This window comes from Berghia stephanieae, chromosome 4 (genome assembly GCF_034508935.2).
Source record: "Berghia stephanieae isolate SIO BIC M18660-M18661 chromosome 4, UCSD_Bste_1.3, whole genome shotgun sequence".
Classification (NCBI taxonomy): Eukaryota; Metazoa; Mollusca; class Gastropoda; order Nudibranchia; family Aeolidiidae; genus Berghia; species Berghia stephanieae.
In genome coordinates this window covers 87681503-87701001 of record NC_088363.1, presented here as the reverse complement: position 1 = coordinate 87701001, position 19499 = coordinate 87681503, and the positions used below count along the sequence as shown (strand labels likewise).

General features: G+C 34.2%; 1 protein-coding gene across 8 annotated transcripts in view; it reads right to left on the bottom strand.

Moving 5' to 3' along the window:
• Window positions 1-2882: 2882 nt before the first annotated feature.
• LOC144971485 (uncharacterized) overlaps window positions 2883-19499 on the bottom strand; it is a 26979-nt gene continuing 10362 nt past the window's right edge. For 2 of the 8 annotated variants that reach the window (XM_078912439.1, XM_078912444.1), the window contains exons 3-8: window positions 18972-19092; window positions 13206-13424; window positions 9737-10858; window positions 8419-8503; window positions 5677-5782; window positions 2883-4671 (exon numbers count right to left, since the gene is read on the bottom strand). In XM_078912439.1, the coding sequence (XP_078768565.1) occupies window positions 4393-4671; window positions 5677-5782; window positions 8419-8503; window positions 9737-10858; window positions 13206-13424; window positions 18972-19092 (1932 nt within the window). In that variant the 3' untranslated portion in view covers window positions 2883-4392. The remainder of the gene's footprint in view (window positions 4672-5676; window positions 5783-8418; window positions 8504-9736; window positions 10859-13205; window positions 13425-18971; window positions 19093-19499) is intronic. The other 6 variants (XM_078912441.1, XM_078912443.1, XM_078912442.1 and 3 more) reach the window with 3 other exon arrangements.

Genomic DNA, 19499 nt, shown 5'->3' with positions numbered 1-19499 from the left:
ACGGCAACATACCAAGACTAATTACTATTACTACTGGCATCATCATTTCGACATGAAAATGCTATGACATATGTTGTAAGGGCAACCCAAGAATGATTTTCAAATGTTAATGGTAGGTTTCAAATCTTCAACTTGAAGCTTTTAATCAGATTCCCAACTGTTTGGACTTTTGAAACAAAAACTAAACAATGAGAGAGTAATTCATTGACACAAAAATCATAGATCTAAGTAACTTAATTTTTTAGACCCATTCCCAAAACACTGGTAAATTAAATTGGTATTCATGGCTACTCTTTTTTATAAATATTATGAATTCATGGGTAACAATTTGTGCCACTTTTATTTCAATATTTAATCAAATCTTTATTTTAAAACCACTTTCTCGCTATTTCTGGGACAGCCGTAGTATTTCCAATATATGTTACTAATAAACACAATTCAACATCTGTCTTTACTTGGCACTAGAGGAGAGAGAAAGCATCATGGTAAAAACCAATTCAAATAGCGTGATGAAAGAGAAAGTAGCATTACCCAATGAGGAGATCATAAGCACTTGCTTCAAAATATAACATCAACACTTGAAACCAGAACAATAAATTTAGAAGTAGATCTTCAAGTACACATACACAGAACAAATACAACAATTCAAAACACTTATAATGAATCAAGTGTTATAATTATAATGAATAATTTTTACATAATTGAAATTGAATTTCCAAATGGCATTGCGACAAAATGTAATTAAGTTAGATTTTCAGTAAATCAGTTTCTAATAAACAGTACAACCACCAATCATTTTCATCCGATTATAGTCAACTATTTGGAGATATAGAAATGTTCCTACTGTATAATTGAACTTCACCATTATCAAACATATTACACCAACAATCTTGTTAACAAGTACGCCTTAATTTTATCTTTATTATTTTTATTTCTCCTTCGTTCGGGCAGTATATTGTTTTTAATAATTTCAATCACAAATAACAAACAGTAGAGTCAACAGTTCACATGGGAAAATTTATCACAAGTCCCAATCCATATCATTAGGCACAACTTTAAGTAATAAACATTAATATATAGAGAGTGAAAGAGTGAGAGAGAGAGAGAGAGAGAGAGAGAGAGAGAGAGAGAGAGAGAGAGAGAGAGAGAGAGAGAGAGAGAGAGAGAGAGAGAGAGAGAGAGAGAGAGAGAGACAGAGAGAGAGACAGAGAGAGAGAGAGAGAGACAGAGAGAGAGAGAGAGAGAGAGAGAGAGAGAGAGAGAGAGAGAGAGAGAAAGAGAGAGAGAGAGACAGAGAGACAGAAGAGGGAAGGGGAGAGAGAAAAAGCATTCATATACTTAAGAACAAAATAAAGGCATGTTATATTTATGTAAGTTTTGAAGCATTGTAACATTAACATTAAAACAGGACTTTCAAACTGATAGTCATACATTAAGAAATGAAATAATCCGTATTTGAGAGTCTAAAATCAACTTTTATACTGAAAAAGTTGGCAAATTTATTGACATGGAATATGATATTAAGGCTAAACATTGAAAAATGAATAAATGTGAACTTATTAAGTAAAAAAAAAAAATGATAAAAGATACTCTATTCTCAATCAAAAATATTGATTAAGCCATGTATATAATGTAGATTTTAATACATGCATCTAAACTTTATTTCAATCTTTCTAAAACTTTAGAAAATCATAAAATATTACATGACTCTAAGCCTATTACAATTTTATAGTGTGAGCGTTTGTGGTTTACTGACATACAGTATAAATACTTTCATTTTCAAAAAAATATTTAATAGGTAAATATACTGGATATTGCATTCAAACATGTTTGTCGGCTATACTATGTGCTTCTTTGTTATTCAAATTGAGGTTTATATAATGCAGTTTTAATATTAGAACAGAATTCGGAAACTAACTTTATGAACCGGCTATGATGCAACAAATAAAGGTTCTTTATCTACAGCATGTATTCTGTCCATCTTTGTTTTTTGTTTGTTTTTAAGGGTTTTACGGCGCTTGCAACACATTTAGGTTATATCAGCGCCAGTAAAAAGGAAGAAAATGAGATAGTAAAAAGTTCTAGAATAGGCTTTTAACGAAATCGGGTCGAACGAGACGCCGAACCGAACCCGAACGGATATAGCCTTCTCACGTGACCATGAACGAGATCTGGATAGTGAAGACTCTCAAGCGGTATGCAGCATCGGATCTAAGGTCACGTGATAGAGGATAGCTTGGGTCGCTGTTGGCTTGTGTTAGGGGAGGGGCGAGGTCAGTGTCATTCAATAGTATATAATTGTGCACGTGGCGCTCTATACAAAGAGAAAATTATAAATTGATTACGGGCGAAGGTGGGGGGAGGGGGGAGGGGGGGGGGGGGGTTGACCCACAAACGATCGAGGTGTTGGGCTTCGGGTAGACCATGATACGAAATCAAAGAGAAAAGGCCGCCGGTACTTGGATGGTGGAAATGGTTGGGGGGTGGGGCGGGGGGGGGGGGGGGGGGGGGGTAGTGACAATCAGCATGGGATGTATATATTAACATTAATAATATAGGCAATAGATGACCAGGGATGTGTATTGTTTGTATATGTTTGTGTGTGTGTGTTTGTGTTTGTGTGCGCGCGCGTGTGTGTGAAAGAGATTACACAAAAATACCTTTCTCGGGAGCTTCCAAATGATTACGTATACGATAAATTTGAAAACCACATTGTTGAATCAGCTTGCAAAAAGGAGAACATTTATCTTTGTTTCACAAAAATAGGTTTAGAAATAAAAAAATTTTTCTAGTAGATTGATTTTGAAAAAAATATTGCTCAATTTTTTTAATTTAATGATAGTTTCTTTATTTTCCGGTCGGTTTTCTTGATTTATATCTCATTTTTCAATTCTCAATGCGACGAGCACACTGATGTATTTCGTGTGATTCAAAAGCGTTGTTTGTTTTTTTAATATATATATACTGAGAGTCCTCACTAATTAATTCCTGAGCGTTGATATGGTGACGCAACTATTACATACAAGACCTTGCAGTCGAGTCGGCAGGGCTTTTGGGTTACACAATCACTATTTACCCATCGGTCAGCGGTACTCTTTGATGTATACAACACTCACCGCCTTTACGCAAAGCCGCCTGCCCATAAATCAAGAGATGGTCTCCTAACTGTTCACAAGCGAACTGTCAAACGAGCAATCGATGATTGGATAAGAATCTCAAGATCTCATATAATAAGGTAAGTTTTGGAGAGGTGATATCCCCCCACCCGTCATCGGACAGAACTTTCATTGCGTTATATCATTTTAGCTACGCCTCCTCTTTCTATTCCGGAGTGACGAGATTAGACGAGAGGACGCGAGAAAAAACTGATCACGTGATCGGTAAGTCGTTCGTTCGGTGTCCGTTCGGTGAGCAACTATAACTCTGTAATTACAATTGAAGCATCCAAGAGAAAGTAAGACATAGGGGAACTGGGAACAAATAGGGATCAGATGTAGATTCCAAGAGCATACCACCAATGTACTTAGTTTGAGATCACCTATAAGTCTCATCTGGACAAAGCACAAAATCCAACAATGAAATTAATTCTTTACCTTTTTTTTTTTTTGTGGGAATATATTTATGAGGCTTAGTTCTCTATTTAATTATCCAATTCCCTTTCACCAATTTAAATTTGTAATTAAACGGACTTCAGCTATATGAGTTAGTCAATCTGCATTTCTCTATGTAGACTATCACCTTCTTTAGTTAGTAACAAAAATTCTTATTACCTATTTCATATCGATTTAAAGCTGCATTACTATAAGTTTCCTTTTTTAATATATTCATAGCACACCTGGCTTCCAAATCAATAGCCAAAAAGACATGTAAAATCGCAATTATGAAGTGAATATGTAACTTGCTTGGGAAATTTCAAATAAGAGACAGAAATGTGAATAAATTGATTGGTTTAGTAAATTTACATATAAATACAATTTTTATCATCAACAAGATTAATATGCACTTATTATTACTCTTATGTACAATTTTATTACAATGGGTTATATTGGTTGAGCCGATCTTAAATATATTTCCCAAAAGTCCTTTATCTTTTCGCTTTTATTTATTTACAAGTTTTGAAATAATAAATGAAAATCTATTCCAAATAACCTGACAAATTCTAACTAAATGAAAAAAAAATATTGAGATTCATTTATTTCATTTGAAAAACCTGAAATTAAATACAAATAGTTAAGATAGTCTAAATGTTACTTGTCTACAACTAATTTGGCAAAAGAAAGCATTAATATTAAACAAATCAAAATAGGCCCTGGTGATAGATGGTAGATGACCGACCATCAAGCAATTCAAGCACCATACCTCTGATTTTTGGAACAGGGTAACATATGTAAGTTATGCATGATCATCGTTCTGCCTATCCTTCTCTTTCTTTGTGTCCTTGAGGGCTTTTGTTTTAACAAAGTCAATTTCCCGGTACTCAATGGAGGAGTCAGGCTTGGAACGCTCTGTATGGGCGTGAGGGGCTTGATGGTGGTGATGACGGCTCTGGGATGGCTTGGGAGCATCCTGGCCTACTGTGGAATCTGGCAGCTCCAAGTCAATGTACTTTAACTCTGATTCTGCATCATGCGGTGGTGGTACAGATCGTAAAAGGCTGATTGGCAGATGAGTCTGAGGGGAAAAGGGATGTCAAAATTAGCTTAAAATTAAATCGGAAATCCTAACTTACATTAATTTTTATTTTGACACTTTTCCCTTTTTTCCTTTCTCATAAGAAAAGATGTAAAAGTAAAAGTAGACCACATCTATGGTTTTTATCTCAAAATTTGTTGGCCTTAGAATGCACCCAGAACAATCAAGTTTTAAAGACATAAGCATAAAAAAGAAATCCGAGTCAAAAATGTTTTGGAAGAGGCTCCAGGGTGACTTGAGGACATCCCAACCTATGGTGTAATCAGCCAGTCCTAAGTCAATGTACTTTAATTCTGACTCTACATCTAGTGGTGGTGATACACAAGGTAAAAGGCTGATTGGCAAAATTGATGTGAAAATTGACTTAAATTGAAAGCTTAAACTCTTTACTTATAAATTATTTCTATTTTGACATTTTTAGCTAGCCCTGCTTTCAATTCTCAAGTAAAGATGCAAAATATATGGCGTAGACCACAGCTATGGAGAATCTTTTTAAATAGCTTGGCCTTTGAATGCTCTTGGAACAATTAAGTTTTAAAGCTATTGGAATAAATAAGAGAATGAAGAAAATTTTAATAAATGCTTTGGAAAAGGTTAATTCATAATCTAGAAAGCATTATTAAGAGACAAAGTAAAATCAAACATTGGAAAGGCATGGACAGATTTCACATCTCCCATCAAAGTAAGGAGAACAAAGCATATTCTGATCAAACAAATTAAGATACCTTCTATTAAAATGTGTACTCCACCTTTCTTCAGTTATGAAACATGGGGTGCATCTAAAACCTGTATCAGGATTCAAATCTTCACCAACAACTGCATAGGAAAATTACTTGAATAGGATCGACCCTTAGGCTTACAAGTCAAGTGGGAAACTTTGCACTATTAATGATAATTGATACAAAAGAGATTTTAATTGGCTGTGGACGTATTTCTTTATTTTTTATTTTTTTTTAAATTACTAAGCCCTCTAATTTTACTCACTTTTTCTTCATCGCCATCTTCTGAGGAAGAGTAATTAGGTCTTGGATGTTGTACTGGTCGTGGGGCTGGGACTGGCATTGTCATGGGCAATGTTTTAGATTTATTGCTGGGTGAAGAGGAATAGGAGGAAAAATTGTATTTGATTTAAACATTGTTTTTTTTTTTAACGTGGTTTATGTTATTTTTAACTGAAAACACCTCCGTCTTAAATCCTCTCAGCAATAGGACTTTATGGGAATGGGATATTTCAACTACCAGATCACAAGAAAAATGCCAGTGTCTCCACCAGAATTGAAATCTTGGCTTCCTGGTCCAAAGGCATATTATTAAACCATAGGATCACTTTGGATTGGGATGAGTCAGATCGCATAAATGAGAGAGAGGATTCCAGTTGCACAATTGACGATCTTCTCTCATTGCACAATTGACGATCTTCTCTCATTTGGCTCTCTGCTCAACTCAATAGTAATAAATAGAGGTGCCTAAATGAGTCAATAAAATGGAGATAAAGATAAAGGGAGTAAATCTGACTCATGAATGAATGAACAACACAAAACAAACAATGTTTAAATCAAATACAATTGTGTGTTATTCATTCATGAATCAGATTTACTCTCTTTATCTTTATCTCAAAACAACTCAATAGCCTTTCCAAAGGCTAGTAAGCAATTGTTCCTGTCCATTTAAGGCCACAGAAACTGGGATAAATCCTGCTCCCTGGACATCCTGGCTTTGTAACTCTTCTTATTAGTCAGCAAAGTAGACATGGTAACTCAACTTGTAAAATTCTTGATTTTGCATTTAAAATGACCATCTGCATGAAATCCATGTTTTCTGGCCTCTATGTCCATTCATCAGCAATTGTGTCATTGGAGTTAAAACTACCTCTGGTGAAAATTACTTAGTGATTAATAAGTCTTCAATTCAGAGGGCAAAAAGCATATGTGCGGATATGTGGTCTAGTGGACGGTCCTGGGTTCGAGCCTCGCGTTCGGCGCATAGTTGAGTCCTTGAAAAAGGCTCTTTACTCACATTCTCTCACCATACTCAGGTGTAAAATTAGTACCTGGCCGTTAACAGCGTTGTCTTTGTCTAAAAATGTTAATATCGCCTAACAGGCGTCATGTCCCGTCCTACATGTTAAATGTTGCTGTTGACCAGGGACCCCTTGTAAAGCGCTTTGAGCACATTTAGTGGATATTGCGCTATATAAAGCTCAATTTAAAAAAAAAATTTTTAACATACTTCCACAAAGCAGAAACCAGGACAAACTCCAGTGGAGTAGGCCTGATGACTCCAAAATGAATGGTACATTTTCCCTATTAACGTGCTGACCCTAAAAAGAGCATCCCCCTACTCCCCTCCCTCAATCCTATTAACATATTAACATCTCTCTCTCTCTCTCCGTCTTTTTTTTTTTAAACTCAAATAAAAATAAGATGCAATTCTTAATTGCCCCAATCAGACAAACTCCCTCTGTCTTCATGCAGACAATGATTACTACACTACACACCACTTCACACTTGGTGACACATTGTCTAACAATACTTTTTTTTTTAAATTTCACCCCACTTTAGCCCTGTAGTAAACTACTTTATTTTATTTACAGTCAGGGCTGTTGATAAGGTCAAGGTCATAGACTAGCTTCAGTTCATATTTTATTTTCTAAGTGCATGATGCAGTTAAGAGGGAAAATACGGTAATCTACCTACGGTCAATGAAAAAGAGTGATCATCTTTTTCTTTTTTTTTTGGCAGCCCACCAGCCCTTGCATTATCAAACTTTGAAGAGAAATGGCCTTGGATCGGATTATTGAATTCTAAAACTCATGTTGTGCCCTATTATCTCTTCCTGGTACAATTCCACATCATATCATCCTCGTTTTCAGTGACATCAGATCACATTACTGTTTGCATTAAAATTATACAAATGTTATATATTTATCAGAAACCCTATCCACAACTCAGTGACTCATCAATCTTCAGGGATATTATTTCACAACCAGACAGACCTGCCAAATTGAAAACTTCAAATTTAGTAATTTTTATGTCAATTGCTAGTAGTTTGACAAGGAAATAAGTAATTTCTGAAATTGTGTATGAATAACCACAATTTGACATTGATGATCACTTCAACATTGCATTGTCATGCTTAGGCTCTGTAGAAATGCTTTATTATTTTTATTATTTCATTATCATCATCATCATCATAATCATCATTATTATTATTATAGTTATGATTATTATTGTTATCATTATTATTATTATTATTATTATTATTATTATTATTATTATTATCATTATTATTATTATTATTATTATTAAAGTTTTACTAAGAATTAAAAATTCGTAATTTTCCATAAAATTTCGTAATTGGCCATGAAATTTGTCTAAAATTCGTAAAATTACGAACAATTCATAAGATTCGGCAGGTATGACCAGATATCGGGTATTCAGTAAAGTCTGTTAATATAGTTTTTAATTTAAAATGACATAAACCAGTAAGCAGCTACAAAACATTATTCTGATTGGCTCATGATGTCTGACATGGTGGTGCTGTTGCAAAGCAGAAGTTGGAATGTTTAATTATTCAAAATCTTTTCCCGTAAAATTATGAAAGAAAACGTCAAAATTTATTGAAATTTCTCTAAATATTTACAAGCTCTTAGCTGAATATTCTTAGAGTCGGAAACAGTTGGAAGATCTTGGGTCCTCAATAGAACAATGATTGTCTTCTTCTTACCTCTTCATAATAGGAACATTAACATTATGCTCTTTCTTAAAACTCTTTGTGCGACTTGTGCTAAAAATGACACCTCCATCATCACCTAAATCAACAAAGAATAATATGTATGAACTTATGAATGCATGAACAAGGGAAGGAATGCAGGAAATGAATAGAAGGTAGGAATGAGTAAATGAATGAATAAATAAATAAACTGATCAAAACAAAACACTAGATTTTAAATAATTTGAGAAAAAAAATAGTCAAAAAAAAAAAAGCTTTCAATTTTGACTTCAATTATAATATTTAAGGGGGCTCGTAAGTGCAAATTGGGTCAGTTTGTGTGAAAATTATCAATCTTTGGAAGTGACTAATTTTGATCAATTTATTAATTCCTTACTTCATTTCACCCCAAATTTTTGCCAAATTAATAGTTCGAGACAGTAAAAAAAAAAGCAATTCAAAACCCCTATCCAATGGTAGTGGGCTCAAAATCTGATAAACTTTTATCGAATCACCATAGACATTTTTTGGGACTTGACCTTTTTAAAAATTTAATGCTAAAGCTTTAAGATTTGGAAATAAAATAGCTGACATGTTACTGTAAATCGCTGGTTACTTTGATTTATTTTCTGTTGAATAGTTTTGGGGTAAAAATATTTTTTCGTTAAATATTGACAAAAAAGTGAGGATATTTTATTCACCTTTCAAAAAAATATGGTTTTAGGCCTTTGAGATTGAATATTTATAAAATTAAGAAGCCAGCTATTTACAACTATGCTTAAGCTTTATATATATCAACTTTAAAAATTCATTACCAAAAATCTTTTTTAGAAAATAGCTGATGTACAAACATCATTAGTTTGATTAAAGAGTCCCAATTAAGGATTTTTGTATTTTTAGTATCCACCCCCCTTAATTGATGAAACAATCCTCCAAAACAACATATAATTAACTAAATAAATATACAACAATGGCACAAACTATTCCCCTCTCTGTTTTTAAATTGAAAGACAACATACCCAAAATAAATAAATAATAATAATACATTTAAAAAATACTGCAATTTATGCCATTAGAAAAGTATTTATCAGCACCATAAAATTGAGACTTTGGCTTCATGAATTATTCTTAACATCAATTAAAATATCCCATGTTTATTCAATAGAATCAAAAAAGGGAATTCCTTAACTGTCTTCTCAAATATGATACCTGTCGTGTTTGGATTGGCAAATTATTAAGCAATAAAAAATAGAATTGTTTTGCCAAAGCTTGTTTGATTCGTTTCCAACTTATAACTCCTTTTGATCAGGGTTAAATCATCTACAGAACTAACCTTCTTGATTCTGAGACGAGGCAACATCAGAGGTTCGAGCAGCAATAGGGGGTGGAGGAGGATTGTTGGTATTGGAGCTTGTGTTTCCGATACGGGCTGGTGGTCTGGCTGGTGGAACCATGGAGGAGGAAGCAGATGATGAGGTGGAAGATGTTGCAGATGAAGGAGGTGGAACATTATAAATGGCAGATTTGGGACTACCATCATGATGATGGTCACTATTGGAGTTATGGCGGTGTGGAGGGATAGCAGGGGGTGTTGAAGAGGCACTGCTCAGGTTGGTATAATCCTCTTTCCCATTAGCTGAGTTATCAAGTAGCTGGCCGTCATTTGTGTTGAGATAAGTACGAGCACTTACAGCTGGATTTGGACGATAGGGTCTGGGCGGAGGCTGATTACCATGTCCCCCTGATGACAGTGGCGTAGAGACTGTGGATGTTTTTGATGGATGTGAAGCTTGTGAAGAGCGATTTTTGGGTGCCCTTGGGATGTCATAGCCTTGATTTTTAGTACTTGCTTGTTGATGGGGGCGGGGAGGGGGGACAACAGTGTTAAGGTCAAAACCAGTCGGGACAGGTGGGGATTTACTGGTAGACGGTATATTTTGATAGGGGGAAGGTAAGGATGGGTCTATGGGTGCTTGATCACCATCTGATGATGTTGTGGAGCTCAATCTAGGTGGTGGATAGTCGTAGCATTCTGATGGAGGCTTGTTGCGTCCCGAAGATGAGCCGAATGAATCTTTTCTACCACTGCTGTCAGTACTTCTTTTGGGACTTCTTTTCCGGGGTGGAGGAATATCATACGAGATAATGGATGCAGTCTTATCTTCATCACTGTGGTCCCCACTTGCTATCTTCTCTCCAGGCCTTGGGGGTCGAACTGGGGGCACAGTGTACAAATCCATTGATGCTACACTTCTAGGGGGAGGAGCTGGTTCTTTTGTTTGTTTGGGTGGGCGTGGAAAGCTACCAGTTACAAAGACATCATCTTCATTGCCTGAATTGGCCCCTACGTCTTGTGCTCCACGTGCAAGGGGAGGGGAAGGTGCATTAAAATCTGGCACACTCTCCACACTAGCCCGTGAGTCTTGTCTTTGTGGTTTGCCAGTGGTACAATTATCTGAGGAAATAAAAATAGATAAATATGTAACCGGTTCCTTTATATTATTATCAAAGGAGAGGGGGGGATGAATAGTAGATAACTATACCTATGAAATAAGAGGAAACTTTTTAAATGAATTCACAATATCAAAAATTGTTTGGAAGAATACATATTGACCGAAATGGGCAAAAAAAATCTTATCATAACAGTCAATAAATCATCAATATATCCTTTTATTTATCCTTTTTTTAATATATAAAAAGATTCTGTGGTAGTAATTCTACTTTTAGAATGAACCAAAAAAGAAGCATTTCATAATTAAAATGAAGTCTTTCACTCTTTTATAAAAAATTGGTAAAATCCTAAAGAGTTCACAAAAAAATTAATTAATGCAGTATCAGGAATGCCTAAGCTCTTTAACAAATTTCAGGTACATTTTACAGGCAAAATCTCAAATTTCAAGAACAAAACGCCATGCAAAAGTAAAGTCTTAAAAGACAGTATTACGTCTGATATCAAGACCAAAATTCAAATACTAAGGAACTAAGTGTACAAGGAGATGGGGGCAATGAGATGGAGTAAAGAAGAGGATCCAGGCAGGCTGGAATATTTGGAGGAAGGTAACTGGAGTTATGTGTGACAAATGAATCTCTGCAAAGTTAAGGGAAAACTATATACATCTATTGTAAGACCAGCAACGTTGTTATGGATTGGAGACAGCAGCTATGATAAAGAAACAAGATAAAGAAGTTGAGGCATGGGTGAAAGTTAAAGGGGATCAATTTGCCCGAAAGACAGACAAGTGAAGCCAGTTTGCCTGAAAAAAAATCTAATTTAATATTTTGCTATATGCGATTCGTGCCAAAGTGAAATATGGATTTTTCTACACCAAAAAAAAAAATTTTTTAATTAAAAAAAGTATGTAGTCCGCACAATTGAAAACAATAAAGCAAAAAATGGATCAGATGCAAAAAGCTAACACCAAACCCAAATCTTGTTACTTGCAACAAATGGGCTATCCACGCTCCCTGGTTTAATAAAAAAAAATATTTCTTGGATAACTCTTAAAATAACATTGAAATGGGCGAGAAGGAGTGGTATAAAAAAAGGAGAGAATTTTTTTTTCCAACCAAGAGGATAAAGAATGATGTACCAATTTCTGAATGAAATGGTTTGATGGATATTGACCACAGAAATCACAAAAAAGATACAATCAGTTGAAAACAAATGCTATAGTACAGACGCATTTTAGGCATCATCTGACAAACTATCCCTCCTGTCTATACGCAAAAGAAAAAAATTGACTTGGTCATGTTTGGCCATGTTCCTTGCCATGAGTCACTGGCAGCAGCAGATTCTAATGGTGCTCACACTATAATGTTATGTCGATCGACCCAATCAGCAAATTCCTCACTGCACTCGTGCACCGTAGCAAACCCGCCCAGAAGCTTCATCACAACACACCGTTCAACTAGATGCTCTGTGGTTTCAGGTTCTAGCCCACATCAGGTACATGTTAGACAGGTGGAAAGTCCCTACTGATGAAGCGATTTTGCCGTGAGGCAGGTCCTCGACCGAAGCCGATTCGCTACCATCCCGTGTCTCCTCTTACTGGTGGAGAAGCCTGGCAACTTCTCACCAAGTCACTGGCAAAAACTATTATGCAAGGGACATTAGAGGGAGGCAGAAGGAGAGAACAGTAAACAAATTGCTGGATGGATAATGTAAAGGAATGGACAAGGATTGACGACCCTTACTGAAAAATCATTTCTCTCATGTCTTCTCTACATGATGCGGTTGTCGTTGAAGTGGTTGTAGGGATAATAATGACGATGTGGTGTCATAGTGGTGCTAGGAACAATGATGATGACTTGATGGTTGTGGTAGTATTGGTGGTGGGATGATGATGAAGATGATGATGATGTTGATGATATGCTGGTTGAGGTAGTATTAGTAGGGATGTTGATGATATGGTAGTATCAGTGGTAGGGATGATAGTGATGTCACAGTAGTTTTAACAGAGCCATAGTTCAAACCGCACACAACTTTTTAAACTTTTAAATTCCAGATGGTAAAAAAATGGTCTATTTTTTTTTCAGGGACAAAATGTTAACTCCAGTATTTCCCAGGAAAAGCATTATTTTCTTCGAATTTCAGGGACAAATCTGGAAATTCAGGGATGGTAGGCATGTTGCATTATGTACTAAAATACTATGCAAAACTTTGAGTGAAAATGACAGCAATTTTTGCACACTTGAGTGAAATAAGTGAAAATGTGATCGTTTATTATAACCATTTTAAGAAGTAATTTCAATTATGTAAAATCCAAAATATGATCATATTCATCATATATAAAATATGTTACCGAGTGGGATGTAGGAGGGTGAAGAATCAAGGCTCGAATCTGATGTTGTTCTATGCGTGATGTTAATAGGTTGATTGAGTGTTGCACTAGGTGTGGTAGAAGTGGTGGTCACTGCACTGTTGTAATTCCTCGGCCGGCCATTGCTGACAGAAGATGATGACACCCCTTGGGCTGGTGGGACTGTGCCAGAAGGGGGTCTAGGTTCAGGTATGTCTGTGGCTGGATAATTAGAAATAGATATCTGTTAGATCTTGGTACAACGTTTACTTAACAGACACAGAATTGAGAATAAAAAGAAAGCATTCAAAAGAGTGGTGAGCAGGGTGAAGCTGTGGAAATACACTATATAAATATGCATATTATTTACTTTATACATTCAAAAATGATTAGAAATACTGAAGATGGAATACACAATGGTTTATTATATCAATAAAATATTTATAATGGATTGTTTCATTAACTCTTTAACATAATGATCCCTAAGGCATTTATACCCACGGCATCTTTTTTTCAAATCATCGAAGCTTATAATCTCGGCATAACAAATATTGGCACAGTAAGTAAACATGGTATGTCAAAAAAGAAATTATCAAACCTGTTACCTGTAGCTAATACAGTTGTAAAAATAATCAAAAAAGCAATACAATAGATTAAACAATGAGGGTAAAAATGGCATAAAAATAAATAAATAAATGTGAAAACGAGAAAGTATTTAATCTTTAACAGGTTCTACTTGGATAGACACAATATTTTATGTCTTTAAAAAAGCAGGATGAGAGAAGTATTCTTGAATTCATGGAATCCCAGGTAGGATCACACTCTTTCTGCTCTCTTGATGAAAACAAGTTCCCTTTATAACATTATAATGGAGGAATTATGTCAGGATAAATGCAGCCCAGATATCCTGTGTTTACAGTGGCGATATATATTTCTCAAAATGTGGCCCACATTTCTAAAATTAGATGTTGAGCAATCATCAATGAAGTAAAGAAGACAATGAAAATATTTTTTATAAAATGTAGACATGATAACCAAGATAATAATTAAATATGAAAACTAGATTAGCATAAGATACTGATTTATCGCAGAAAACAAATTTGGTAGCTTCAATTTCTCTTAAATTACACTGTGAAATATATAATCAAAGAACATATTACGATCAAAACTGGCAAAATAGCAAATCTTCTATTCTTTCCATCTACTTTTTTTCAATATATAATAATCATTCCTGATCTTCAGGTAGAAAAATACCAGAACATAAGAATTTAAAATTAACAAATTGGTATGAAGATTGTGGTGCACGAGTTAGATGATACCGCAACTCAAGAGGAATGCCATTAAAATGGAATTTTTAAAAGTGTAACAATAAAACATTTCTATGTCAAATTGAAACCACAAATAGAAAATATCCATGCTGAGATCAAAGAATGCATGGTCAATCCGTGCTGTTCTAATTTGACTAAATTACAAAACTTGTAACGAGCAACAGAGAGAGAAAAAGAATGGAAGATTGAAATAAAGAAAGAAAGGAAGAAAGAAAGAAAGAAAGAAAGAAAGCATAGAGAAAATTAATGGCATGAGATCCTTAAAATTACTTTCAACATTCTATAAGCATTGCTTAAAAATTAGATTTATATTTCAATAGGAAAAGGAAAAGGAAAAATAAAAAATAAAAAAACAATAATTTATCTATGTCAACCAAAAATTGATTTAAAATGGTAGCAAGTAAAAACAAAAGGAAGAAAACAGAAAGCTACAATGAAAACGATTTATTATACTCCTTTGGTTTGGGGGAAAATCCAATTTTACTATAGCGTAATAACAGGGCATCTCTGTTATCTTTTGTAAAAACATGTAGCAGTTCTACCTATTTTTTCCACAACATGCTTCCTGTTTTAGTGAAAATAGATTTTACATATAATAATATTTGGACCACAAAAGTGGCCGAGTGATTAAGGCATTGCATTGTGACCCAGAAGGTCCTGGGTTCGAGCCCCGCTTCAGGCACTTTCGTTTTTTCCTTGGGCAAGATAATTAACCCCCAATTTGCTCACTTGGTCAACATGGGTGATTCCTGTTGACAACAGACAGCTTGTTTGATTTTTTTTAGATGAATTCTTTATATATTCCTTCCTGGAATGCCTAGACGACGATATCTTATGATGTCATGGCAGAAGGGCAAAATAAATAAAATAAATGATAATTCTTGAGGTCAAATCGTTAAATTTGAGAACCGTTCGGAGTTAAGAAGGAATATATTTTGATAAGAAATAATATTATGGGTGAGATCATTTGAGGGGTATGATAAAAATATACTTGAACTCCTTTATTTGAAAAGTACTCCCAGTGCACATGACTCACATAACGGCATTGGAAGCTTGTTCCAACTTACTAATGCAGGACTTCAAGAATCTTCTAATAAGGACAGGATAAGGAGATTGGGACTTCAGGATGTGAGGTTAACAGATGAAAAGTAGGGAAGAGATGGTTAGAGAGAGAGAGAGAGAGAGAGAGAGAGAGAGAGAGAGAGAGAGAGAGAGATAGAGAGAGAGAGGAGAGAGAGAGAGAGAGAGAGAGAGAGAGAGAGAGGGAGAGAGAGGGAGAGAGAGAGAGAGAGAGAGAGAGAGAGAGAGAGTGTGTATGTGTGTGTGTGTGTAAAGAAGAGCTTGAAGAGAGACTGAAAGCTTGTAATGTATTCAATATACATCTTCAATGCTGTGACCGAGTAAAAAAAGAAAATAAAGTTATAAACTTATAAAAATTTAAAGCTTCGGTTTAAGGCAAGAGGAAGCATTAAAATTTGGAGAAAAAAAAACATTACTGCGAAAAGCAACCAAAAAAATTAGAATAATTTTTTTTTAAATAAAGGAAAGAAAAGAAAGAAGAATAAAATAAAATAAAATAAAATAAAACAAATCGTGGAATGGGGAGACTTTGCAAAAACATAAAATAAAAGCAGATTTAATTTTTAAAAGTTGATGCCCACACACTTACACAACATACTAACACCTCTGTCAATAAGGGGGTGTGACTGTAGTTATATTACAATTCTTCACGTAAAGCGAGTGGCACATGGAAACACTTGACTGTAGAACAAACTCTCTTGATAATATTAAGCAGTTTGTCACTATTTATTCACTCCCCCCCCCCCCTACCCACCCTCCCCCGAATACAATTGTTAATCATGCTGCAGCAGGCATTTATTTCCATAATATACAATCCATTAATTTGCGATTTCCCCACTAACAATAAAGACAAATTAATGATAATAAAAGAGGACAATGGGGTGTTCTAAATGGCATGGCACTAAATACCATTCATGACAATTTTTGCTTGACAACTAATAATGAATAGAGTGACATTTCAAACATTTTGTGGTGACAACTAGATAAAAAAAATTTTTTTATGTGAGTGGCAAAGCAAATGCATATTAAAATACTTTTTAATACATAAAAAGGGGGAGAAAAAAATAATTTTTAAAACGGCACGTAAAGATGACTAAATTTATGGTAACCTGAATCAGAATATGACATGGTGATCAACATGGCTTTATCATAGGAAAATGTGCAGATTCGATTTGATTTTGGTGAGTAACTTGGAGTAAAGAGAGTCACTTTGCTTCAGTCCAGTATAAGCATAGGACATCAATGGTAATTCATCAATATAAGTAGGACAAAAAGTCACAAGACTTTTTTTTCAGAAAAATTGAGTTACACACCATTTTTTTTTTTTTTGGTAAGACTTACATGTGAAGACATTAAAAGTGCATCGAGGCAGAAAAGCATTGTCCAATCATTTAAGTAATCAACTTCAAAACCGAACACAATGAATATTCTCATCTCCAACCATAGACAAGAAGTGAAAATCATATTTTTAGAGTAGAAAAAGATGGAATAGCATCTATGGAATCGACAAAGTCATTACTCGAGAGAAATAAATTAAATACTTGATATGAAAGAAACACTATAGGCCTAATTTGAGTTCTCAATGAGTAATTCTGACCATCAAAACAACATATATATGTCAAACTGTATTTCAGGGTTTGCCAACACCTCACCCACAATGATGAAAAAAGGTGCAGTGTTAATACATTTCTTCTAGATTTCTATTAATAGTTACTGAAACAAATGAATTAGAATGACAAGACAACATTTGTTTGTTTTTTAAAAAATAAGGAATGAATCATTCAAACTGACCTCTGCAACATTTCAAAGTATTTGAGAGTTTTGATTTGAACAAGAATAGTTCACATTTCAATTTAATCGTAGCAATGATTTTTCTTTCTGTTTGTTCTATTACATTTGAATTTGCTGTTTTAATCTATATAGTAATATTACAATTTTCTGTTCTCTTTTTTTTTTTTTTGGTAATATTTTTAGACTGTTTTAATTATGAACATCACCTTTGAATGATCTTATGAAAGAATCTGTTGTAAAATATGCTCTGAATCAAAACTTTAATACTGATACATCATCGATAGGCGTGCAATGTGTTGATGGGAGTTTCAACTAGCCAATTAATCAAAACTGAATTTTAACAAACTTTTATGCTGTGATGACCACTATAATAAATTAATTATGGAAGTGTAACCAACAGAGAGGAAAAAAAAGAAAAAAAAAGAAAAAGAAACACCAAAAGAGTCACACATTGTAAATACATGTGCAATTATAGTTTGATGTTAACTTTCATAAATCAAGTAATTATGATGCTGACAACTGAGGTTGATTTTTGTTACGAAAATGAATCAAAAGTACATGCACCAGTTTCATTCTTCTCCTACAGCCAAAACAAGGGGGGGGGAAAGTTAATGACACCAAAATATGCAAAATGCAAACAAAACAATTTACAACCAAACAATAGCTACACATCCACCATATTAAACAAAACTGCAATTGTTGTTAACACATTCGTTTGATATATAATTTTACTTACACAATATACAGTTTCACCAGATTTTGCCGCATGAGAACACGGATAGCGTTTGGAAAAATGGACAGAGTAGAAAATGTATTGTGTTGAAAGAATCAATGTAATCATAATATGAATATTTTCCAAAGCATGAATCAATAGGACTAGTTAGCTCACACAAAACCCAACAAATTAGTATTTCAACCTCTTTGTATTGAAAGAAAAAGTTAGTTTTGATAGAAAAAAATTTAATTGCCCTTTACGATCGAAAAGTTGGATTAAAAGCATTGCAGTGTACACCTAGTATATAACCATTGTTTTTACATTCTAAAAGTGAATGAATTATTGGTTTCAAAAGCAATAAAATATTTTAAAATACATAAGAAAAGCACACAAAACACGTACAAAGTTGAAATAATGTTATATATGACCCTTTCCTAAACCTTGTCAAATTTCAATGACAAACTGAACTATTCGTCAATAAAAAGCAGATAAAAATCTTTAAAATAAAACTTAAAACTCAAATATCTGAATCAAAAACAATGTGGAAAATGTTTCGATTTCAAAAGTGTAACCTTGTATATCCCAAAAGTCCAACTTCTAAGTTTAACACAGATTTCATATTGAACCAATGATATGAAGACTTGTTTCTGAATAATCTAAGAAAAAAAGGGACAGAAAAATAAGAGAGAAAGTTTGGGAGATAGAAACCACAAGACTATTAAATTCTTGATTTTTGGCATATACCTAATGTGTCAAGACTAGTTTATACAGATCAAAAGATTAGCAATAATTGATGAGAATAAAATGCCTTTCCAAAACTGACAAAAGTCTGAAAGGGATTGAAAAATAACTTACGATCATCTTCTTGCTTCATCCCACAGACATGACACAGCCATTGAACCCATGTCCCCATTTCCTGTTCTGAATTCACCGCCAGGTAGTAGGTTCGCACCTTTGCAGTGACAACAAACAGATACTGTCAGATAGATTATTGTGACATAATGGAATGGCTTTCCCCCATGCAAGTATGTTATGATACAATATTTGCAAAACCCATGGTGTATTCATCGACTTAATACAATTAGAAACATCCAAAATGGAGCATTTTAAGACGAGTAGCTACATTCAAATAAAAATATGTCTGATTTTTTATTTTAGCTTGTGAGACCTGCTGTGCTTTTTTTCTCATAGTAATATACAATTTACAGTGTTCAGCAATCCCAAATATTAATTTTTTTAAATAAGAAATTTGTTTACTATAATTATAATCATATTCTTTAAAGCCACATCTGAATGTTATTGATCAAGTTTGACTGAATGTCTTTAAATCCATTTCAATTTAAAAGAGTTAAAAAGTACCCCTATAAATTGAATTGATACAAT